At 38.0% G+C, this 25,860-nt stretch overlaps 1 protein-coding gene across 1 annotated transcript; it reads right to left on the bottom strand.

The window, feature by feature from the left end:
* Positions 1–7,574: 7,574 nt before the first annotated feature.
* On the bottom strand, positions 7,575–24,979 carry synpo2a (synaptopodin 2a). The gene is made up of 4 exons (XM_079865276.1): positions 24,843–24,979; positions 15,540–15,691; positions 14,306–15,027; positions 7,575–12,813 (listed from the first exon to the last, which is right to left on the bottom strand). The coding sequence occupies exons 1-4, from the start codon at positions 24,948–24,950 to the stop codon at positions 9,080–9,082; spliced, it is 4,716 nt and encodes a 1,571-aa protein (XP_079721402.1). The 5' UTR covers positions 24,951–24,979; the 3' UTR covers positions 7,575–9,079.
* Between the last annotated feature and the right edge of the window lie 881 nt (positions 24,980–25,860).

The raw sequence follows: 25,860 nt of genomic DNA, 5'->3' as shown, positions 1-25,860 counted from the left end.
TGTTAAGAAACAAAGGCATGAAAGTGTATACTCTCTTTATGTGTTATGTTATCTGGATGTAATTTTATTTTTACTTGAAGTACACTACAAGTGCACATTCAATACAATTAAGTGCACTTTTTTTCCACAAGGGTAGTCACCCAAAGCCCATAGCTTTAACCAGAGTAATAACCAGTCGTTTATAATCTGTGATCTTAGTTAAGCATATCTGAGCCATTATCTGCAGAAAGCTTAGCAATTCATATGATTCATTTAATGGTGCGTGTGAAGTTACTGTACATGTTTTTGTCCAGCATTCTAACTCTTTCATTTCATCCTTCCCATAAACAACAAATAAAAATGTCACTCCCAGACACAGTATCTGTCATGTGAAGTAATCAATCTTTAGATCGCAGACATAAGGAAATATTTTTTTAAGTGTAATCACTGATGTCCTTGTACTTTTACAAGCCATGAATATGTTTATTATTCTATAAATAATTATTTGCACTATAACTGGTATGGCCGACGCTGACTTTAATTTACATGTTTCCTCCAGTGTATATCCCAAATAGCAGATTAATTGCAGAACTATTTTGAACACGGTTCAGTCTTCAATGTCAGCTGCCACATAGTTTGGTTGTATGACAAGTACAAGCTCGGGAGTCGAGCCAGGCCTCCCAAGACATTATATAACTAGACAGGCAACTTGTTACAGACTATTGGGCTGAAAGCGACTCTCCCTAAGGCTATGCAGCATACTTTTTCCCTCCAAAAAACTCCACAAAGATGAAAAAAAACCAACTATATGCAGAGAGATTTCTACACATGTTACTTTAATAGAAGTGCAAGCATGGTTTTATGTCAGTCACATACAAAAAGTGGAGCTGTGGTGTGGAGTGTAAATCACACAAGCTACTTAATACTGAGCTATACTTGGGCAAAACAGTATAAAGCGAGCTGCTTGCTCCACTCTGTGTCAGATGATGCACTTGACAATTCCACAAATATCCAAACATATTTTTGTATCTTGACAAAAACATGTCAAATTTGAGCTTTCTGATATCCTTCTCATAGAAACGTTCAGTCATTGAATAAAGAAATACAAGCATGAACAACTCAGTACAAATTAGTATCATGTATTTTTAAGTGGATTGAGAGCATGCATTGTCACATATGAGAACCCACAGACATTCGCTGCAAAATACATTTAAGAAATTATCATTAAATTCGTTTTTCTCTTTTCTTCCATTTATCAGCAAATAGTAGTGAATTTGTTTAAGTGAATCTGAGTCTGGGGCAACAGGGCATGTGGTAAAGGGTCAGACCGGGTCACTGAAGAGTGATTTAATCTTTTCTAGTGAAGCTTATGTAACAAGTACGACTGTTACTAATTCAACAGTTTCTGCCTAATAGCTTTGTAGCACAGTCACAAACAAAATGATCTTTCTCTAATTTTATGACTATGATTCTAGCTGTCATCACAACCGAAGCAGCCTATTACTGAATTATTTTAATGCAGTAATTTAAAAAGTGCTGCTAATTAAATACGGACAGTGCTGAAATGTGTCTCATACTAGCATTTACGTATTATGAAGACCTATTATGTTTTGTTATTTCTTTAGCATGTATCATTATCATGCATGTATCACTTTAATCCATTCATTAGTTCAAAACTTGTGAAAAAGAAGTGCACTTCATGAATGAACTTTAATGAACTGAATGTGCACGTTTAATGTGTTTTAAATCTTAAAAGTAGCCTATATTTAAAAACAACAACTGTAAACTGTAAAATGAAAATTAGCCCATGATTTACTCACCCTCAAGCCATCCTAGGTGTATATGACTTTCAGACGAATACAATCGGAGTTACATTAAAAAATGTCCTGGCTCTTCCGAGCTTTAATGGCAGTGGATCAGGTTGAAGCTCGAAAAAGTGCATCCATTCATCATAAATGAACTTTACACGGCTCCGGGTGGTTAATAAAGGCCTTCTGAGGCAAAGCGATGAGTTTGTGTAAGAAAAATATTCATATTTAACACGTCACAAAGTAAAGTTTATAGCTTCCGGCCAAACGCAGTCTACTTACGCCTAATGCGCAACTTACGCAACTTGTGACGTCGAAAGTAGCGTGTCATGGCGGTACATCCGCATTACTCGCATTAACCCCCTGGCCTGGAGCCGTGTAAAGTTCATTTATGATGGATGGATGCACTTTTTTGAGCTTCAACCTGACGGTTGCAATCCACTGCCATTATAAAGCTGGACAGGACATTTTTTTTATATATAACTCCGATTGTATCCTTCTGAAAGAAGAAAGTCATATACACCTAGGATGGCTTGAGGGTGAGTAAACCATGGGCTAATTTTCATTTGAAAGTGAACTAATCCTTTAATGAAATAAAAGGCCACTTAAGGGATAGTTCACCCCAAAATGTAAATTCTGTCATTGATTACTCACCCTCATTTCGTTGCAAACACACAAGACTTTTGTTCATCTTTGGAACACAAATTAGATTTTGATGAAATCTGAGAGTTTTCTGTCCCTCTATTGACAGCTACAGAACTACCATTTTGATACTTCAAAAAGTTCATAAAGAGATCGCAAAACTAATATGAATTGAGCGGTTTAGTGCAAATTTTCTGAGGAGACACGATCTGATTCAATCTGTTCATCATAAAGTGATCGAGTCTCTTCAGATAATCTTGACCGAACGGCTCAATTAATATGGATAATATTAATAAGAAAAATATTATTATTTAAAACTTTATAAAGTTTTATCAAAAAGATCTTAATTTGTCTTCCAAAGATGAACGGAAGTCTTACGGGTTTGGATGGAACTACATGAGGGTGAGTAATTAATGACAAAATGTATTAAGTGTCCTTAAAAGAGTGCACTTTCATGACTACTTAAGTGGTCAAAACACTCTAAAGTTAAGCTAATTACATTTAATAGAAATTTTAACTAATACATTTTCATTAAATTGCAATCAACTTGCAGTTAGGTGCACTTAAGTATATATATTTTAAAGTGTATTATTTCCTTTTTTAAAGTATGCTAAAGTGTACTTATTTTTCACAAGGGATGCACATCCACTGATCAAAATTAGATTAGATTAGATTATTGTATTGTAAGTGTGAGTTTTTAAAAGCCAGTTGTAACACTCTGTCTATCAAACGTAGTAAAAAATAATCTTTATAAACTCTATCAACTTATAGTTCCGCCTTCTGACTTTCACGGACCCTCATTCTGCAACATCAACTTCTCTGTCTTTCAGTATCTTTTTGTTCAATAGTAGCCTTAAGAATTTTACTTTTCTCACTTTCAAAACACCCCCCTATTTGATTTGACTTTCGCGACTTGCATACAAAGGGTTTCCCGGCTCTCCTTTTAACTTCTCCAAGAACTACTATCTTTGGCTTTATAGAGTCTCAGTCGATGAGGCCCCATTTTCTTTGGATTACCCTGTGAAGCCCCAAGGTTAGCTTCTGTCATTGACCTTTGGGGTTGACACTGTCTAAAGGGTGACACATACGGGACGGGACCAGCTGGTGCCGACGCTGTGCTCTTGGTTGGGGACAGAAAAGTCAGAGGTGATGGACTCAAACTGTCTTTTTGGTTTTTCGGTGGAGGCTCATATGCAACCTTTGCCTTCCACTCGGCCGGGGGCTCGGGTAAGAGCTTTGTCTGAGCGGCATGGCGCAGGTTGGAGGCAATAGACTGTTGAATGTCCAGATATGTAAAAGCTTCATCCACGAGCCCCAATGGGTGGCGTGAGGCAGCTTCCCACGGGCTGGGCGGCTTGTGACTCCGGTCTTGCCGGGCAGTCTGTGGCTGAACAGAAGAGGGTTGTGATGCAGGTCTGGGTGATGGAGAAAATGAAACAGACCTTGGACTGAGACCTGCTGCTGAAAGTCTAACAGGTGGTGACAAAGATGAGCTCCTAAGCCCCTGAAATGAGCAAACAAATACGTTTAAAACAGTGTTCATGGGAATAAACAATCGTAGTTGCAGATTCATATCAATAGTAAAGACAGATAAAAAAAATGGGGGGTCACTGGTATTACACAGAAAAAACGTTGGTGTAGTACCAACAATTACTACAAACAAGTAATTTTCACTAGTAAATTTTATAATTTTACAATTAATTAAGAAGCAGAAAGTAACACTGAATTAAATGTGAAATTTGGAAGTAGAAGGACTGAAATAGTATTTTCTTGTAAATCATATTCCAATAATCTTTGTTTTATTTACAACTTTGAAAAATCTTTGTACATATCCACATACAAAGACAATTTTCCACCAGGTTTCCACATGGAGTGAACGGATAACTAAGCTTAACCAGAAAGACTGTGCTGCCACCGTCTGGTTATGATATGAACGTGCAGGGCTCTAATTACTACAATCACTTGAAAATCCAACTCTGCAGGATGAATAAAATTAGCATTAAAAATAACCTATCTATCAAGGCTTATTTGCTTTTAAAACAACAACAAAGGACAGTAGGTTATGAGCTAGTCATGAAGACATGTGATTCTATTAATGATGACATACATTTTAGTGAGTTTGTAGTATGACAAATGCTGTTGCTAAAATCTACAGAGCTCCTATGGACATTGTGATGGGAAAAAAAATAGATAGGAAAATGCTTTTGCAAATGTTTTGCGTTCCCCCGAGAAACTTTTCGTTTGCTCTCAAAACCTTTAGTATTGAAATATATATTTTTCCTCCCATCCCATATTTTTTTCCACCACCACGTCCCTTTAGGAGCTCCATACTGTAGAGGTTCCATACTACGGATATAGGGGGGAAAATTACTTGGCAATGATTTAGCATTTTTTGCGTTCCCCAGAGAAACTTTGCGTTCACTCGCAAAATGTTTACATTCCCCCGAGAAACTTCGCGTTTGCTCGGAAAGAACACTAAGGTTTTGCGAGGGAACACGGGTTGCCTTTCATAGGTTCACTCAACGCTGCGATAGCCGTCGCTATGTGAACACCTTCGGTGTGATGAATGTCTGAAGCCCTTATACCATTACGCCATTTCATTGGCCAGTAGCGCTTGGCACCGCCCCGAGAATACGTGCTATTTCATCAGATTTAATTTTCTTCAGGAAGCAAATCTTCTGCTGCCCATAAGAAAGCGTTTTCTCGTGTTCATACTTTTCAGAGCAGTTTTCACTCCTCTCAAGCAGACATGATGAGCTATAGGAGATCCGTGTGACAGGTTCATCGCAGGAGGAGACACTCATGACAGATGCGTTCAGCATGCTCAGGCGGCGCTTAACAGCCTATCTGGATGACCGATTTTTTACCAGCCGCACCCCTAGCCCAGCCCCGTAAGCCTCTCCCCTTCTTCCGAGACCTCCACCATGAGGTATCAAGGTCTTGGAAGCAACCCTTTTCGGCGTGCATTACTAATTCCATCACTTCGCTACTGTTTCCAAGATGGCGGAGCAAGGTTATGTGGTGATGTTGATCTACAAGAGGCTCTTGTGGCCAACATCGCGCCGACTTGGAAGTAATGGCCCCTGCTGCCATCCAAGCCGTGTTAATATTACTTATGCTTTAGTCGGAAAATCTGACATGGCCGCTGGACAGGCGGCAGCCACTCTCCAAGCTTATAGAGCAGACTTGCATAAGGAGCTGGACGAGGGAGAGGGCCTGACTCCAGAGGCTGTTAAGGAGCTCAGATGGGCTACTGATTTGGCGCTGAGAGCTACCAAGCATACTGCCTGGGCAATAGACAGGTCCCTCATCGTGGCCTCCTGGCTCCAGTTTTAACCATCCCACCACAGATTGCGCCTCAGGCGGTTTTAGGCTGAGCCCTCTCGACAAGCAATGCCTCAGACACTCCATGCATCCCAGCCTTCGGAGTTCGGAAAAAAGCCCTAGGGTCATGTGCGCATGGCCCGTTTATGACGGCGCTCAAAGCTCACACTGTCGATGCCCGGCAATTGGACAGCTTCCTGTTTTAGAGATTCCCGTCACTCATGTGCCTCGGGGTCCTATGCAAGGAGAGCAGTCTATATTGATAAGATCAAATGTGGTCTCTTCACATTGTCCTTCCTGTTTTCGCAGATGCCAGAGGCTCTCTACAATCAGAAGATTTATTGGTACCTGTGGTTTGGCAGTTTCCAAAAATATAACGGTTAAGGCCCCTGGCGGATAACTTGGCCGTGTGGCAAAGCCTGCAATCATCTAACAGTGGGTATCACATACTGTTTGGCACGGTTACACCATCCAATTTCGGAAAGGCCCACCTCCTTTCAGTGGGATTCTTCCCACGACAGTGTGTCCCTGGGTTGTCTCAGCTTTGAGTCAGGAGATTTTATCACTCTTAGAGAAAGGGGGTATAGAAGTACCGAATACAGTGTTCAGTTATTAGAGAGCTAAGTCAGTTCAGGACGGGACGTCCAGTTCACGTAGGTTTAAGGTTACATACGTAACCAAGACGTTTCTTTGGGGAACGCAAAACTTTTGCGAGTGAACGCGAAAGCATTGAAATATTTTTTTTTCCATTGCCATGTCCCTTTAAGGGCATAAAAATCAAATATAAAATTATGAATGTATTAATTTAGTAAAATTAATTTAATGTGTTGTTTTAAAAAGGCAGTATTTCTAAAATGTTAAATAAAGAATAGTTTCAGTGGTTGAATGTTCAATGCCAGTAATGACTGGATTAATGCTGACAAATATATCGGTGTTGCTGTTACACATTTTCATTTAGTCTCTGACTTTGTATAAAAACCATAAATCAATAAGTCTAAAGTGATATAAAAGTGACAGGTGCCATGAGGCAAAGTGCTCTCCTCCTCTGCTTTTAAGTCATGGGACCAGAGATCACATTTCTCCAAATATAGCTCCTGGAGCAGGCCATGCAGGGCATTCATTCATATCATTTCCACTTTTCCCCAATTACGAAGTATGTCTTACTTAGCTCCTGAAAGTATGATGCAACACAGGTTTAAATTTAGAACAATACTCACAGCTTGCCTTTAGGTCGTACTTATTTTAGGCTGTCCAATGATTGATTAGAAACGTATCACTTTACTGCAAATAAAACTTTTGAAAGAAGTACTGAATAGGATGTAAATAATAACAGAACATATAATTTCATATACACCTAGAAAAATATATGGATTTATAAAATTGCATATCTGAAAGTATCTTATGTTAAATGTAATCTACCTTCATTGTGGGAGAGCAAGGATTGAGGGTTCAATTGTAACTAAATTTATCACGTTCACAAATAAGCTACAGTAAAGTAATTGGTGGTATTAAATAATAAATAAAATGTATAATTGAATTGAATGATTAAACTTAAGAAATGTTTTATGAACATTATTCCATTAAAATATCTACTGACTTTTATTTCTTGTATTAAAAAAGTATCAGTAATGATTAAAAATGATTGAAGTTAAGTCTTTACTTACCTTATTTAAACTGACCACTACTGAAAGATACTTTGAAAAGAATTATGAAAGCAGAGAATAGTGAGGTGCAAAAATAATGCAGATTGGCAAGATGGAAGTGATTGGTGCTTCGAAGCGATTCAGAAAGATGGTGCATGCAAAAACAAACAAACAAAACTGAAATAGTGATTTTAATGGCACGGTACATTTTACAAATAGTGTACTATGAAGAAAATATCACACACAAAAATGAACAGAAGACAGCAAAAAGAACAGAGGACAGCAGTCAAACTAAAAATAAATAGTTTTAGAACTCATCCACTTCTTATATCTGTTTTATTTGACGTTCTAGTTGAACTGAAAAAAAAAAAACCTTAACAAATTCCTCCCTCAAAAAATAAACAAGAATCTACACAGTCTACTTATCTTCATAAAAAGTAAAAATTAATAGCTCTCCAACTATGTACCAGCTGTTAAACATTGAAACAGTGACATTATTCAACCTACTTGAAAAAACTCACATACTGAGTACATTCATTTCTTCTTTTATGAAGAAAGTCTAAAACATTAATTACAATTTAGAAATATAACAGTGTTTTTTCTCAGAAGGTGAGAGATGATTGAACCTCCACCATAATACATTATCTCTCAGTTATACAGTATCTCCTTGCACTGTTAGCCAGAAGTTAATACATTGTTTACTTGCATATTCCAAATATCATTGAACTGTTCCTATATTTATTTCTGTCTACTGAGGTAAAATATTATCATATACACATATGCTTGTGTGAAAGTTGATACTGCAAATCCTTTTTTGCATTTTAAATATGATTATATAATAATTGTTTTTTTAAAGGATTGCCAGCAAGCAATAGCCGTCATTTCACCGTCTAGGTTAACTAGACCCGATATAGTCTGGTTATGAGTAACTTCTAGCCAAAATAACCTTGAATTTGGTTACATGTCGTTTTTGCTAGAGTAACTTGTGCGCGATGTATGATATTCCATCATGTAAGCAAAGTCAACTGTGATTAAAAGTTATGGTTTAATTTCTTTGACATATTCTATGTGCAGCCTTTGCGTCTATTCTTGGGCTATGGTTAAAGTCTATTACGTTTTTACTGACAGCCCAAATTTTGCCTTGTTTTAGCCTAGACGTCAGGACTGTGTTTGGACGGCTATTAGACGTCTTTTAAATGTAAAATTGCTCGCTGGGTTACATCCTTAAGTTGTATTGCAAATCAGTTACTCAGTAGCCCTCATAACAGACCCTTATATCTATCTCTCTTTTTTCACCTGCCATAATTTTCCCAACATTAAGCATCCATGTTTCTCTTCTCAAACTCACACTCAACACTGATTCCCTTTGGCAAAAATTGTCTAACACATTTAATTAGTTGTTTTTGAGCTGACTAAGTACAAGAGCTTTTTACCTGTAGCAAGACAGGCTATAAAATATCAGTATAAATCGGAGCATTATTCTAACATCATGTGATGTCATTTTGAAATGTCTATGCCCTCTTCTTTGTTACTTATTTGACATATCTTAAATGTAATTTGTAACAAACAATATTTTGGTTTGGAAGTTGGATATGTTCTACAAAAAGTATCTGAATCTTAGCTTAGTTCTTGTTTTTACCTTAGTTGTTAAGGTAAAAACACTAGGAGAAAAAATCACTATATCTATTTTTCAGCAGTGCTTGGCTTCCACACCTGAGCCGCACTCTTCTTGGCTGAAAATTTGGGCTTTGGAGCAGCAGTAATACTGCCTCCTGAAGTGGAGTCAGCCCTGGCTGTTACTGGGAAAGATGGCACAACATAAGAACTAGGGGCTGGTTGGTAGGCCAATGCAGGTCCGGCTTGATATACTGGATTAGGACCTGCCTGATAGGAGGGTGGGGAGGGCTGTTGGTATGGAGGACTTGGTGCTTGTTGGTAAGGATTTAAAGGAGGTTGTTGGTAAGTTTGTTGGGGGTTGTATTCTTGTTGAAATGGGACTTGATGAGGATGTTGTTGATAAGCATTTTGGACAGGCTGGTAAGTAGCAGGAGGGACTTGGTGGTAAAGGCCATCATGCATAGGTGACTGATCAGCCATTCCATAGGGTTGCTGGGCCTGCTGTGGCATAAAACCATAAGGGGGAGGACCTTGGTTAAATGTCATTTGCTGGTTTTGATTTGGAGCACCTAGTGCTTGGGCTTGAATTTGGGCCTGGGCTTCAGCTTCTTTTTGAGCAGCTAGCTTTTCAGCTGCCTCCTTTTCTGCAGCAAGTTTCTCTGCTGCTGGGCCATAGGTGAAAAGGGAGGATTTCAGCTGATAGGGCTGATGTTTCATGACATCAAGAACATGAAGAGGTTTCGGGGCAGGTTTTCCCTTCTCTTTGCTTTTGTTCTTGTTTGTTGTTGAAGAGCTAGAGGGGGGAGGCTGCTTAATAGCACCTGGTGGATATGAGGGTGAATGAATCGGATTATATGCCAAAGGCGGGGGAGCCCGGCAATTTGGTGAATATTTAAAGGAATTTGGCAAAGAAGGAGAAGGTGAAGATGGTCTTGCCTTATTTGACTGCACTGTGGTAGAATCCACAATGTACTTCTCCATTCTGGATTGCCTCTTGGCGAAAAGTTCAGCTCCTTTCCCTCTCAAGGCTGGCATCTCGAAAGCTGAACCGAAACCAGAGGTTGACATAGTACTACTTGTTGGAACAGGGGATGGTACCTTTGTCCCAGTGGTATATGAGTTCATTCGTTGTGGAGGAGTGGGCTGAGTGGTCTGAGATGGACTCCAAGGCTTGGTTTGTTGGGGAGGCAACTTCTGGTTTGCAGTTTGGGCTATGTTTCCAACTGAACCTTGCTGGTGTTGGGGTGCCCAAACATTTACAGCTGGTTGGGACTGAGATTGTGGTGCTACCCATTGGCTCACAGGTGGCGGTGATGCCTGCTGTTGAAGTTTCGGTGCCCATGGAGGATGCGCCTGAGGCTGAGTTTGTGCTATTGGCTGAGGCCAGGGAGGCTGAATTTGATTCTGTTTAGGTGTCCAAGAGTTCATTACTTGTTGAGGATGTTGTTGAGAAGCAGGTTCTTGTCCCCACTGTGGATGTGGTTGGGACTGGGCTGGCATTGGTGGCCAAGAATTCATGGGTTGCTGCACTGGTGCTGTGGGCTGAGGTGGTGGTTGAGTCTGTTGAGCCCATGGAGGCTGTGCTTGAACTGGACTCTGTGGTTGAGTCCATGCATTTGCAAATGGCTGTGTTGGCTCTTGCTGTTTAGCCTGAGAGACCCAAGGTGGTTGGGGCTGTGACTGCCTCTGAGGTTGAGCCCAAGAAGGCTGTGGCTGTTGCTGAGGGGGTGATGCCCTATGTGGCGTTAACTGAGATACTTGGAACTGTTGTTGTTGGGTCCAGGTTGGCTGTTCCTGAGCTTGATTTTGATCTTGTTGCCAAACATTAACTGGTGGCAGTGCAGGTTCATGGGGCTGAGACCATGGGGCTTGTGGTGTTGACTGATTTGGCCTTGGTACCCAAGAATTCATTTGGGACTGAGGCTGTGGATGATGCTCGGATGGGGGTGAAGTTTGAGACTGTGTTACCCAAGAAGCCTGGGATTGTGTTTTAGAAGACACTTGCAATTGTACTTCTGAAGAATCCTGAGACTGTATCATCCATTGTGGCTGTGTTTGAGATGGGACTTGCAATTGGACCTCATTTGGACCCCAAGTATTTACTGGAAGCTGCTGATGACCTTGAGTTGGAGCTGGATCCCATGATCTGGCAGACGGATCTGGCTGCGTAACAGGTAGTGCGACAGGATGAGCAGAATTCATTTGGAGCTGGGGTTGTTTCTCGTTCCAGGTTTCTGGTTGCTGGTTCAGCTCCATCTGAGATTCTGGTTGTTTCCAGGCATTACCTGGAGCAAGCTGTTCAGGACAGTGTTGAATAATTTGGGATTCAGGGGCCAATGTAGGTTCTATTTCAGACATGGTTGGGGCCCCTGTTTCAGGGGCAGGAGCAGCCTCAACCTCTGTGACTGGAACTTCTGCAGGTACTGGGACACTGTTTGCGGTTTGCTGTGGGATGGGTTGGTCAGTAGTTTCTTGTTGAACTGACCATGGGGGAGAAGCGGGGTTAATGTGAGGTTTAGGAGCTACTGGTGGTGGAATTTTGTGTTTCATCTTAGGAGACTGAAGAAAGTTGCAGGCTTCAGCTCCTAAGCTTAAATAATCCTCTTCTGGGCAAGACTCAAAACCTGCCTTCTTGTCATTCCTGTTGAGGAGATTCAACAGAGCAGGATTAGGTGAAACCTTTGGAGACTCTTTGAAAGTGAACATAGGTTTATTGGCACTCCTCCTGGTATCTTGCAAGATACCAGTCTTGATAGCAGGCACAGATATACGCTCATCACGGGAAGCAATCTGTTCACCTTGTCCCAATGAACACCCAGATTGCTCTAGATTATCTGCACTTGTGGGGGAGGAAAATGGAGCGGCCACTCTATTTTGAATTGAAAATGGTTTGGCACTTCTGTTTGTGACTGAAGCATGCATTTCGTTCTGCACTTGCTGATCGAACGTGCCATTCATATGATGTGAATACTGTTGCACTTGCTGCTGTTGGAAGTGTTGTTGCTGATTGGCTGATTGGATGTTTTGATACATTTTTTGTTGCTGGTAGTCTTGCTGTTGTTGATACTGTTGTTGCTGTAGCTGGTATTGTAGCTGCTGCTGGTAGTCTTGATACTGCTGCTGTTGCAGCTGCTGTTGTTGATAGTACTGATCTTGGTACTGATGATGTTGTTGCTGTTGCTGCTTTTGAGCTGATATGCTGTGGTGTAGATTTACATCCATGTAATTTTGGGTTTCTTGTGCATTCAAATAAGTGCGTTCCTCCACGTGTTGGTATGTTTGATGTGTCTCAGGCACCTGCATCGCTTCAACAGGGATCCCCTTACGTCTCATCTCTTCATGTTCAGCTACTATGTCATCCATGCGCTGTTTGCGCTGGGCAAACATGAGGGCTCCTTTTCCCTTGGTCTCAGGTAGTGCTTCCATATCCTGCTTGTTGTCAAGCTTGCGCTCTATCTCAAGTAATCCGGTATCCCAATCAAAGCTCACAATGCTTTTCTGAACTGAGGCATTGGTAAAGAAATCCTCATCAATTTCTGCTTCACTTGTGGCTAGAACAGTGAACTCAACAGCGTGCTCCTCCTTGTCGTCTTCGTCGTCCTGATAATCTGGCTCGTCCTCACCAGTACCGTAGCTTACAATTGTATACTTCTTGGCTCTCTGTCTATGCTTCTTAAACATCAACACCCCCTTGTTATTAGCGTTGGGGGCAGGGGCAGACAGCAGGAGAGCAATGCGCTTGCATTTGGACTTGGCCTCTTTCACCTGCTTCTCTGAAAGGCTCTCACTGCGCCGGAGCCCTAAGAATGACACAAAAAGCAGGAGTTAAGGTTATGGGGCGGATGAGGTCATAAAATAGGGATATTGCAAATGGTTGGTCTTGGTGGCCTAATTCACTGAACGTATATGAAGCATATAAATAGCACTGTTATGTGAGCAGCCAACAAGTCATTTCAAATGAGAGGTCTTGAACTGAGAAAATACAAGTGTCAAGTAAGAACCATGTCGCTAACTTATTTTTATTTAATGTGAAACCAAATACATAATTGTTTGTTAAAATATACATGAATATATGCAATTATGTATTTATATGCAAAAATACAATTGAATATATGCAATTGAGATTTTGTTGTTTAAAATGAAACAATGCATGACAATGTGTATCAACATGTGTATCAAAATGTATTTTAAGAGAGTTGTGGCTTCTCCGCTAATCAAATGATGAATCCCAGATTTAACGGGTGTTAAATGGAATTTCCAATATCCCCTGACCCACATTATTCCCAATGACCCAATAAATCATTCTCCAAACAGAGATTTGATAACAACCTCACAAATTAACTAAATCTCTGATCCATGTATAACAGCCAGACATTAACATAAGCCATTTACAGCTGTGAATGTGTCTAGAGCACGTTAGTGAGGCTGAGCCAATAGCAGATCCAGCAAAGAAAGAGAGAGAGAGAGAGTAAAAATAGCCCTGGGGCCGTGTGTGGACTTGCTAGTGCCAGAGTGCTAATACAAGCCCATATGTGTAGCGCCAAAAGCTGTAAAAAACTAAACCCCTGCTCTGTTATAGTCAATATATGTACAAGTTCCATAAAGACCCATATTCCCACCAGACTATGTCAGTCCATTCAAAATAGGTTTGGCTAAAACATGATACATTTCTGATTCTTGTCTTTCCAATCTCAAGGTGGCGATAGCCATAGATGAGTGCTCCTTCCATTTCAGTGCTGCTAAGATGGCCAGTTTTAAAGGATCGGGTGACAGGCCAGAGTTGCACATGTCGATGTCTGTCAAATGGCACTTCTGCAAGCATAATTAGCATGCCCATGTTTTATTCTTAACTTTACAAGTCATGTCACCCTGCAAGCCCCCACCCATCACTACATTGAATCATTGCCATGTTCTTTTTTGTTCTATCTATCTATCTATCTATCTATCTATCTATCTATCTATCTATAAAAAATAATTGATATTAAAGTATTACAAAACATTTATGCATACTCTTGCTCACAAATCACTGAAAATATGCATAATACAGATCATAACAGAAAAAGTAATTCTAAACCGGGGTTAGAAAGAAACATACAAACTGGACATGAATTGAGTTTAAGATTTTTAAACCATAACTTTAGAAATTACAAGCACAAACAATCCACAGCTGACTCCGTCAGTTCACTGATGCAATATTTATAACCTACGTTTAAAAAAAAAAAATTATTGCTATTTTGCAAACAGATACCATATCACGCTATAACAAGCAACTGAAAATCAGATGTTACTTACTGGCGTGCCTTGCCCGGTGCTTGTTGGGCTTGTTGACCTCCCTCTCCGATTCAGAGTCCCACTCCTCTGAGGGAAGTCCAAAGGACACAGAAGAGGAGGTGGGAGCTTCTTCAATGTGCCCTCCTTCTTCCTCATCAGAATCCAACCGTTCACTGGCCTCTACCCCCTCCTTTCCAGAACTGCTTTTAGATAACTGCTGCACTGTCACCTCCACCTGTCTTGGCAAAGCAGGGGGTTTGCTAACCAACACACCCCACTGACCAAGGGGTTGCCGGTCTTGTCGGGGTATATATAGAGGGCTATCTGGAGAAAATGCGGTGGTGGTATAGTTGACGCTCTCATCCGTCTTTCTATGATGGATGTCTCCCACAAATCCACAAGCACTGCCTAATGCAGCACAATCTGGCTCTTCCAGGGTGGTCTTGGAGAGTGAGAGCTGCAATTCGACCACAGATCCTGGGGTTACATCCAAACTGGTGTCTCCACCACCCTGGGAATAGGTGCCTCTACCTTTATTCCTAGAAGCAGGTATTTGAACTTGCGTCCGGACCAATCGAGTCCCCACAGGAAACTCCCCATCGCTGTCTGTTTCCCCATAATATGCTTCATCCTGGGACTCAGAGATGTATAGTTTCTGAGGGTCTGGATGATGCCTGGATGGAGATGGGATCCGAAAAGTGGTACTAACCACTTCAAGGCTCTCTTGAGGTTGACTACAGCATCTGCAGGGAGGAGAAGTCGTAGAATCATGTTATTTGCAGTTAATCCGTCTACTTGTTTATAAAGCAAATCATTTATTGCAACTAAGAAAATTATCTTAACTTTTAGTTAAAATTGTGAATCATTCAATTTTCTGTGAATCATATATTAGTGTTTTATAAATCTAAATGAATCTAGGTGAGTGATTTTGTAGTACACAGTGGGTGATTTAGTACGTCTGTTATTTCAAAGGGTCAAGACAGTCATAAACAAGACTTTTTAACAGTACTATAAAATGCGAATAACGATACAATTTAATGCATCACAATCAGTCTAGTATGAGTGACAAAAGAGGTGAGGAGTAAATATTGCATTAACCTCTAATGCTTCTAGAATGAAAAGAACAAAGCTAGGCCTAAATCCTTTTTGCTAAACTAAAAATCTCTTATCGCACAAATGAAAGATGCATTACATTGAAACAAGTAAAGAATCAACCATAATGCATCAAGGAACATTTGCCCAAGTAATAAAATACCTTTTAACAAGCAGCTGTAGACAGTCAGCAGAGGCTTCAATGAGATCAATAGCATCTGAGAGACTGAGGTTAGAGCAAGGCTTTCCATTCACTGACGCCAGTTCATCATTCTCACACAATCCAGCTAGGGCAGCGGGACTACCATCCTCTATCTAGAAGAAAGAAATCATCACATATTTATTAAAGGGCAGCTTTAGCAATTAAAACTATATAATGTAACATAAACCTAAGGTTATGTAGACATTGCAATGCACACACACAAAAAAATGCTTTTTTAGACTGTTATTTGAGTACAAAAATAATTACTTGAGTAGTAGCTTAATGTACGTATATAATTAAGAAGAGGAAATACATTTCATAATAAATGAATAAATTGTTTTCAGAAAAAAAAAATACAGATTTAAAAAGACAAAAACACATTTTTACACTGAAACACTAATACTGGTGAACTGGTTGTGCATGTGTGTGTGTGTGGTTCAGGTGAACCTTACGTTATGGCAATATCTGAAATTCTTGTCCTTGTGTGGACATTATTTTGGTCCCCATGAGGAAAAGAGCGTATACATTTTTGTTTATATAAATCTAAAAAGGTTTCTGTGATGGGTAGTTTTAGGGTTAGGGGATAGAATATACAGTTTGTATAGAATAAAAATCATTATGTCTATGGAAAGTCCCAATAAAACATGAAAAACCAGTGTGTATTTGTAAAACAATGTGCACATGTATAATACTGTTCATATTGGATGAAATAAAGAACTATAACTCCATTCTTGGTTCATAGACAGTGTGTCTTAATTTAGACCAAGAGCCTCTAATTTACGCATCACAACAGCTGCATGTCAACTGACTAAACAGTGCAACAGGCCAGAACAGGTCTATGACCCATAAGCCTTGCATACAGAAGCAGAGACACTTCAACATTAGATTTAATATCAGCCATCTGTAACTTTAAGTGCATCACAAATCAACTCTCAACAATAAGGTCAAGTCATAAAGCAGAGTAATTGTTCGTCTAAGATTGCTTGATTTAGCACATGGTATTATTAAAACGTTTATGCAATGACACAAGATACAAGCTGGCAAATGAAACACTATATTGAACTACAGATGAAATCTTAAATATTTTCTTATGGATGACCCGAGTAAAAAAAAAAGTAAAGTCCTAAAATTACCTTGTTTATTCAAACATTTGCATTATAAGTCATTCTCAAGTATAATGGCAGCATTATGAAAACACATCTATTTATGACCATCTGCCACTGATAAAATACCTTCACCTAAAATAAACTTCTATGATAAATCGCCTAAGATCCTGAAACTACAGATGTCATGTCATGCCTCCTGAGGGCATCATTTATACTGAGCAATTTCAATCAGGAACTGTGAGATTAGTTATTTTAAACCTCAGTAATGTCGCAACTCACCAGGCATGCCCACACAGCTGCTCAGGCCAAAATAAATAAATAAACACATTTGCATTTCATTTCAGGTTTGTACAACAGAAAATTGTTTGTTTTGATAAGAATGTTTGAGTTAGCTATATATTAAGTCACCATGAAATCAAAATGGACAATTCATATTTTTTATGGAATATTGTAGTATTTATTATGACAAATAATAATATAATAATGACTTATCCATGCACATTATTGTTGTTATTATTATTAATGTATGTGCTCGATATTTAATAAAAAATTAAGCGACTTTTAAGCGAGTTTACTGGTGTGACAACCTGTCACTCACACGAAATCGACCAATTGCAAACCATAACCATCCAATCAATTCCCCACAGTCAAAATCAAGTCCCGCCCTACACTTTTTCTTGTCCAAGAAGACATTTCACTCAAAACAAGACTATCGCGACTTCCATTTCATGGCGACTTTAAGGTTATAAATGTTCTTTATTGTCTGCCTATCATGTTGTAGAAAGGGTCCCAATGATGTCACTTACTAGGTTTCACGATTTAATAATAAAAAAAAAATAAAAAAAAAATAAAAAAACAGTTCTATGGGGAAACAGGTTTAACATCTTTGTAACAAATTGTATTGTTAGAGAAAAACATGAAAATAAAGAGATATGTTTTACTTTTTGTTAATTTGTTGAGTTAGTTTGGCATCAACTGCATTTACAGTTGGTGATTTAATCGATATCTAACAACAGTTTGACTACGTTGTTTTTCACAGGCGAGTCCCTCTCCTATCTAGCCTGAGCTTTTCTAGCTCATAAAATCACATTCTTTGAGAAAAGAGACATACATACATTTTCAACATTTTATCACGTCAATAAACTTAGTAAGAAACTACACTTTAGGTGATAATAAGGCAGTTTACATGAATGATAAGTACTATATAGCCTATAGCTTATATAAGCTCCACACTCTTGGATCCTGGGTATCAGTAAACAGATGACACTAATGCAATAATAACTTTTGATTGCCTTATTAAAAAGCATATTTAAAAAAATCCAGTTTCAAAACAACATGCTCGAACATGCTGGGCCTACTGTCTTTAAAGGATTGTATATTACCTATTAATCAACACTAGAGGGCAGTGTGCAGTCAATAAAAGACAACTCGTTTCATATATTATTATTCTTAGAAGAAAAGTAAACGGTAGTAGTGACATTAACATATCCAAGACTCACAAACCTGCCACGATAACTGTGATTAACCACAATTATGCTGAAATGTACTGTCTTTAGTGGTTCGTCTTCTCTTGAATATTTAGACTAAATTGTATTCCTATAAATATATGCCCAATTAAACCGCACAACACTGCCACAGAGTGAACCATTTTTCATTAACACACAGCTTTACAATACATTATGGAGTAAATATTGAAAACATCACACACTCATATTTACTATGCAAACTCATTAACGGTGTGGCCTAAAAATATGGCTACTCAATCATAATATTTTGCACACAAACAATCCTCAAGCCTTTTAAAGCCATTGGCATGATGCCCAGCCAGTTTAAAAGTGAAGGTTCTTTAATTGAATAAAACCATGGAGCTGTGGGATTGTTATGAAGCTGTAAGGGAGACAGCTCTGGTCACCGTATAAGGCCTTTTCAGAGGGACAGAGACTATATAATCACTGCTCAAATGGACAAGAATACAGCATTTCTCATCCAAAAAAGGAGGGGAAAGAACCATCTAGCAATTGTACTTGTGACCTTTGCTTTAAAGACGTACACTTATTTTGAAGCGTTGACTAACATACTAAAGCACATGTAAAGTAATTGATTAAACTTTTAGTAGTAGTGTGTTATTTGATATTGCATTTAAAGTTAATAGGCTTTTAAACACTACATTTTAATTTAAACATTACAAATGTTATATGTTATATTTAAATACATGACACAAGTTTATTTTAGTTGACCATAACTCCTTGTCAATACATGCAGCAGTACCTGAACCATAATTCAAAGACAATAGAAGTAATAATGAAATTACATATAAAGATGTACTTAAGTGGGTCAAAAACAAACTAATGTTCAGCTAACTGCTTTTAATAACATTACTTTATGTTATGTTAGGAAACGCATCAAAATAAGTGTATACCTTAAAGTACCTTAAACGTAAAGTAAATCTTTTAATTTGATATTATTGCAAATTGCACTTTTTACTAAATGTACTATGTGTGCTAAGAAACAGCCATGAAAATAAACTGTCTTTAAGTGGCCTTTTCTACCTAATATTCAGGTGACTAATATTCCCAATCCTACGTAATCCGGTGAATCCCCCATAAACTAAAACCCATTAACACAATTTTAAATAACATTGCAAATATGGTGCTCATACAATGGAAGCTTGTTTAATTGAGATTTTTTTTCTCAGAATTGGAAGATATAGACTCTCAATTGCGAGTTATAAAGTCAGAATTGTGTGATATAAACTTGCAATTGTGAGTAAATGTCAGAATTGTGAGCTGACTTTTTTGTTTCTCAGATTGGATTTTCTGAGATAAAAAGTCGCAATGAACTTTTGTATTTTTTTTTTCCCATGGCGGAAACAAGCTCCCATTAGATACAGTTGCAGTACACACTAAGAGAGTAAAATGAGGCAAAATGTTATTTATCTTATAAGAATGTTAGTTCATGCAAGTGAGTGTGTAAAGCAGGAAATCTTTGAAAAACTAAGTCTTAAAAAACTGCGGCTTCAAACCATAAGCATTCTTATTTTCATTTGTTTGAAAGCAAGGCTGCTTGAGTCATAGTGCATTTGTTACTCGGAGATTGTAATCAAACATTATTTGGCAGAAAATTTTGGAAAAGAAAGTCAAAAGCACAATTACTTTAGTTTTCTTCCCATACAGTAAACACAGCATGCTGGAAAGTTCTCATGCCTCCCACAGCTTACAGCAATTATCTTTCAGTGTTTCCAACAGATATTTCAGGTAAAATGAACCACGGTGGTCCAAAGACTGTTAAATCCACATTATCTGGACTTCATAAACTTGTGTTGCATGGGTAAGTTAGGTAGCAGTTTCACACAGGAGTGAATCCAGCTGTAATGTTGATAGCTAAATGACTTAAGGTTAAGCATTACTCTTTATTAGAGAGTTCTGAAAGCCTTCCAACGCTTCGTTATGAAAATATTTATGTAGGTGGAGACTGTATCAATCTGTACTTTTAATGAACTCACATTGGTCCCTTTTGTAGCCCCTTACATATGCCAAAAGAAAATAAAAAAGCAAACTAAAGATTTTTACCATTGTGTAACAATGCGGTACAGCATATACAATTTATGAAGCATGCAAATGATAAATTACTGCATATGTCTATTATTTGTGATATAAACATAACACACATTAATGCATACATACCCTACTTGTGCTTTATTGTATTGAATGCGCACTTGTTGTATACTTGAAATCTTTAAAGTATACTTAAAAAAATTGTACTCGCAGATAATATAATACTAATTTAGCAAAAGGTCACTTAAGTAAACTTTTAAAAGGTGCACTTTTGTAATAAAGTCAAATTAATATATTTTAAAAGAATACTTAAGTGCAAACTGAATATGTTTTCAGACACTTAATTGAATGTTAAAGGGGTGGTTGATTATGAGTTCACTTTTCTAACTTTATTTAGTGTGTAATGTTGCTGTTTGAGCAACATCTGCAAAGTTACAACGCTCAAAGTTCAAAGCAAAGGGAGATATTTGCTTTTAAGGAAATTTCTTTTTTAAGGACTACAACAAACGGCTGGTAAGGACTATACAACATTCCTCCCAGGTTAGTGACATCACTAACCCTAACATTTACATAAACCCCTCCCCCGGGAACGTGATTTATAGATTATCAAGACAGAATATGCTACACATGAGCTACATAAATTCACCAACTAACCATTCAGAAATGTCATGTTGTCACTTCTTCTTGAGTTTCTCCATCATTGTCTGACTCCGGTTTGAACATAAAAGGCTAAAGGTTTTTGAAATTTCCAGTGCATGTCTGTGTGAGGTAAAAGGACACAAGCTGTTGAAGCTCCGCCCCCTGTACTGGGAGCAGCAGCTCATTTGCATTTAAAGGGACAGACACAAAAACGGTGTGTTTTTGCTCACCCTCAAAAAGTGACAACTTTAACATGCTATATAAAAATATCTGTGGGGTATTTTGAGCTAAAACTTCACATACACACTCTGGGGACATCAAAGACTTATTTTACATCTTGTAAAAAGGGCATTATCCCACCCCTTTGATTGGAATTAAATGAAAATGTGTTATAGTTATATATATTAAATGCAATTAGCTGAAGTTCAGAGAGCTTTTTGACCCACTTAAATAGAACTTTAGTACATCTTTATATGCAATTTCATAATTAGTTCTATTGTCTTTGAAATAAGGACAACATGTATTGCCAAGCATTTATAAACTAAAATATACTTTAATGTCATTTCTATTGAAAATTAAATATGCAGCATTTGCAATTACACATATGTAATTAAGTTGCAATTAATTTACATGTGCTTTTTTAGTAGTCAACACATCAAAATTAGTGTAGGCTACTTCTTTAAAGAACAAAAAAGGTAATTAAACCATAATGATTTAATGTGAACTTTAAATTAAAACTTTATTTACATAAGTAGTCTTTTAACAGGAGTGCTAAAGTGTGCTTCTTTTTCACAAGGGTACGTAAGTAATGACTATTGACACGCATACAAAGAGCATAACATATTTTATACTCAGTTAGACATGAACACCATTATGTATAACACTGAACAGCCGTCCATCATGAACAGTATTTATCAGCTTTATGTTACATACATTTTTAGGCATGTTTCTCTGTCGACGAGTTTGCTCTTAGATGAGTCAAGTAAAAGTTATGTCTTCCAGATGACTTAGAGGAGCATGGGGTCAGTCCACACAGATGGAAGCACGTATCTGTGAACGTTCAGCTCAATCTCATGACAGCGCAGGCAAGTATTTGACTACTCAGCTAAAAGGGCGAGCTCACATATGTCTCATGTAAGAGAAAATATATATTCTGTTGAATAACAAAATATATCAGGTATCATATATGCTTCTGGATATGTGTATTTAAACTTGTGCGAGATTTACCTTCAATTAATGCTAAAACATTTAAAAGATGAATGCATGAAAAATGCTTCAGAAAAAAAATCCATGAACAATAAAGTTTTGAGAACATTGTTAAAGACCAGATAACTTGAACGAATGTTCTATTAACGCTACTGTTTATTCATATATATTTGAAAGAACCTTGCCAGAACGTTAGCAAAAGTTCTGAGCACATTCTGGGATGTCCTCTGCTTGTCAACAATGAAATGGACGTTTTTTTGAAACTCGATGATGACAGCCTAATGACATCTATACTGGAGTGCATGATTAATATTTAAATTGAGGGGGAGGAGATGTGATAGATGAGCAGTTTAGAATAAAGTTTAGAAGTTATTTTAGCAGCATGTATGCTTGTTGTTTAATTATGCAGTCCTAAAATATATAAATTAAAATAGACAGAATTTTTTTTTACTCGGATTTATGAGTCAAGGCTCTGTGGGTACACTGCATTTCTCCAGTAGTGATTTATTTTAAAGGTTTTAAAATTATAATGACACAAAAAACAGAAGCTTTCTTTGCCAGTTATACTTTTATGAGGGTTTAACTTGTGTATAGTCAAAAGTTTGCTAATTAGGAGTTTGCCAAAGCTAAAGTGTGGGAGTCTATACTAAAAACAGCCTGTAAGGGGCCATACTAATGGCTATTACTGTTTTACTGAATTGTAAAATATGACTATAGTTTCTGATAAACACTTTATGGAGTTACACATAAATGAGCTTTTCAGCTGAGAAAGAAATGATTGCTTAACTTATTTTTCCACTGGCCAGGAACAATGATCATCCAAAATGACCACTAGGTGACCCCAGACTCAAGTCTAGACTGTTATTGTCAATTATCTGTCAGTTCTTGTACCTATACAGTAGCTACATTTACCAGAGTATTTCTTTTGGTGTGTATTATCAGTTACATTGCTGGACACAGAGTTGGATTTCAATAAGCAAACGTGGAATGAAAACATCTATTTGTATTTTATGCAAGAGTAATTTGAGCGAGCGGTGTTCCAAGTGTTCTGTATAAAGGATAGTTCAATTTTGTCATTAATTACTCACCTTTGTGTCTATATGATAAGAGACTTGATCGCTTTATACAATGAACAGATTTGATTTAGGCTATTATATTCACATGTAAACATCCTTAACTCACACATCAGTTGAGCTTCAGCAAGAACCAATGAGATTCGGTTGAGCTTCTGTTTATGGTCTCTGATCAATGTGAATAAAAGCCTAAAGTCAATCTGTTCATCATATAAAGTGATCGAGTCTCTTCAGAAAATTTGGACTTAACCGCTCAATTCATATTGATTAGTTTTACAATCTCTTTATTAACTTTTTGAAGTGGTAGTTGCGTAGCTGTCAATGGAGGGACAGAAAACTTAATTTGTGTTCCAGGATGAACGAAAGTCTTTCGGGTTTGGAACGACACTAATTAATGTACAGTTGACAGCAGCCATTGACTTCCATAGTATTTTTTTTTCTTACTATGGAAGTCAATGGGGTCCATCAACTGTCTGGTTACCAATACCAACATTCTTTAAAATATCTTCTTTTGTGTTCAGCAGAAGAAAGAAACTCATAGAGGTTTGGAACAACATGAGGGAGAGTTAATAATGACAGAATTGTACATTTTTGGTGAACTATCCCATTAAACATACTGTTTAAATACTATTTCATGTCTTTGAAGATCTTTTAAACTTAAGCAAAGAATTTTGAGTATAAACATATAGTATGTCTTTGTCTCCACATGCAGGGTCAGAGACCGTGTTGAGAACAGTCAGAATATTCATATATTCTAATTTGACACTCACAAAACCTGCTGATATAAGAAAATAAGTTTTACTAATGCTCATTATCACTAAATCAATGTTCCTCTATAGTAAAAAAGATCAACAGATGATTCCAGCCTCTCAATACTAACAGTTTAGATTCTTGATTTCTATGGGAGTGAGGACAGATACCCTGTACTTGGCCAACAAACATTGTTAGCTTTGCTGTGACCATATAAGGACCCTTGCTGAAGTCTGGGACAGGCAGAGACTGCACAGCACAGATCTCCCTGTAAAATTCAGCTAAAGAAAAACAACTTTGGCAGTGAACATTTATCAAAACAACTGCCGATTTTGAACTCAGCGGGTGGCCACTATGATATGTTGTCATTATGCAAGAATCTGTTTACAACATTGCCCATATCCATCAAAGACAGACATTGTTTTGTGTTATTTCCTAAATAAGAGAAGAACTATATTTATATATAAAACCTTCATCCATGGCCATACAGTGTAGACAACTCTAAAGACCAGCCAATTATCTTCCACATATTCTCAACTCACCTTTATCCAAGACTGTATCACCAAAACTTTCATGCTGCCTAACATCAACTTCAGAAAACTTTCACCCTGATGAAAAGAACTGCTTAAGCCAGCCTAAGTTGGTTTGCTGGTTTAATCTCAGTATGCCCACGCTGATTTAGGAATTGGCATCATGTCTATCCATCTAAAAGTGCCCAAAACCCTACTAAAACTAAGACCACCAGGGTCTTGTGAAAGGGCATCTGTGTGCTTTATTATAGCATATAAATCCTCCAAATGAGATAAATAGGAGAAACAGCAAGCCTACAATAAAAGAAAAAGAAAACTATGGATATCCATCAGCGTCATCAGGTCCTCTGCCAACACATACTAAAAACTGCGTCCTCATCATCACAATAGTAGCCTATAGTCTCACCTCAAGCACCTGGAGAGGATGTTGAGGGTCTTGCGCGTTCTGGAGGAGTCTGAATCCCCACGGCGCGCCGCCACGCAGCGTCACGCACACAAACTCCCCCGTGCCCATGGTCCTCCTGCAGCGGTCCTCCAGTGTGAGAGAAGTCCAGTTTGTTCAGTGAGATATCGGAGGCTGGCTTTGGTGGGTGTAAATCCACAACATCTGGAGTCCGGCCCTCTTTTCGGCGTCATCCTTCAGAGACTAATGGATAGGAACTGTTCTTGACTTGTACGCAGGTTTAACCGACACTGGAAAGCAACGCACCGTTTCAAGTAGGCCTACGTGTTAAAAACTTTGTATTCAACTTTGTGAAAAATATGCTACACCTGAAGTAGCGTGCAGTGGTGTTCTGAAATGAGGAGGCAAAAGTCCTCACAGTTTATCCCCCCCCCCCTCCCTTTATTAATAAATCAAATTTAAATTCATGTCCCAGTTAGCCTACACTTAGCCTAATGTTGTCACATTTCCTGGTTAAATAAACATTAGCTGCATTACATTAAAGAAGAAACTAAATGCAATTTATTAACAATATTATTAATGTTCTATTTATTAAAACCCATCAAATTAGGGTTTTTAAGCATTTTTACATTTATTTAAAAAACAACGTTAGTAATAAAACAGTAAATTTAAACAATATATTTAATTTGTTCAACTGTTCTAATAGTAAATTTATTTTCAGGCCAATTCAAGTTTGATTTTGACGTGACAAAGCGATGATGGCTAAGTGGCTGTCTACATTAGCCGCGTTTCCATTACCCTTTAAATTGCGCAAATTGAAATTGCGAATTGAAAATGCGCTCAATGGAAACACGTCAAGCCGCGTTTCCATTACCCTTCAAATTGCGCAAATTGAAATTGCGAATTGAAAATACGCTTAATGGAAACACGTCAATTTCGCAAAAACTCCCATTTATCGCAAAAAAGTTTTTACGCTCTCATGAGGTGGTTTTTCAGGCAATTCGAAAAAGGAATATTTCGC

Source organism: Squalius cephalus, assembly GCF_949319135.1.
Source record: "Squalius cephalus genome assembly, chromosome: 3".
Taxonomy (NCBI): domain Eukaryota; kingdom Metazoa; phylum Chordata; class Actinopteri; order Cypriniformes; family Leuciscidae; genus Squalius; species Squalius cephalus.
The sequence above is the reverse complement of the archived record's forward strand: the minus strand, read 5'-3'. Positions and strand labels throughout refer to the sequence as shown.

Bases quoted from the DNA above. Each gene is read 5' to 3' on its own strand.
- synpo2a (XM_079865276.1), bottom strand. From the start codon at position 24,950: ATGGGCACGGGGGAGTTTGTGTGCGTGACGCTGCGTGGCGGCGCGCCG. The intron at 15,692-24,842 runs GTGAGACTATAG...TCTTTCTTCTAG, and splicing joins ATCCTCTCCAGGTGCTTGAG to ATAGAGGATGGTAGTCCCGC. The intron at 12,814-14,305 runs GTAAGTAACATC...TGTCATTCTTAG, and splicing joins GCACCGGGCAAGGCACGCCA to GGCTCCGGCGCAGTGAGAGC.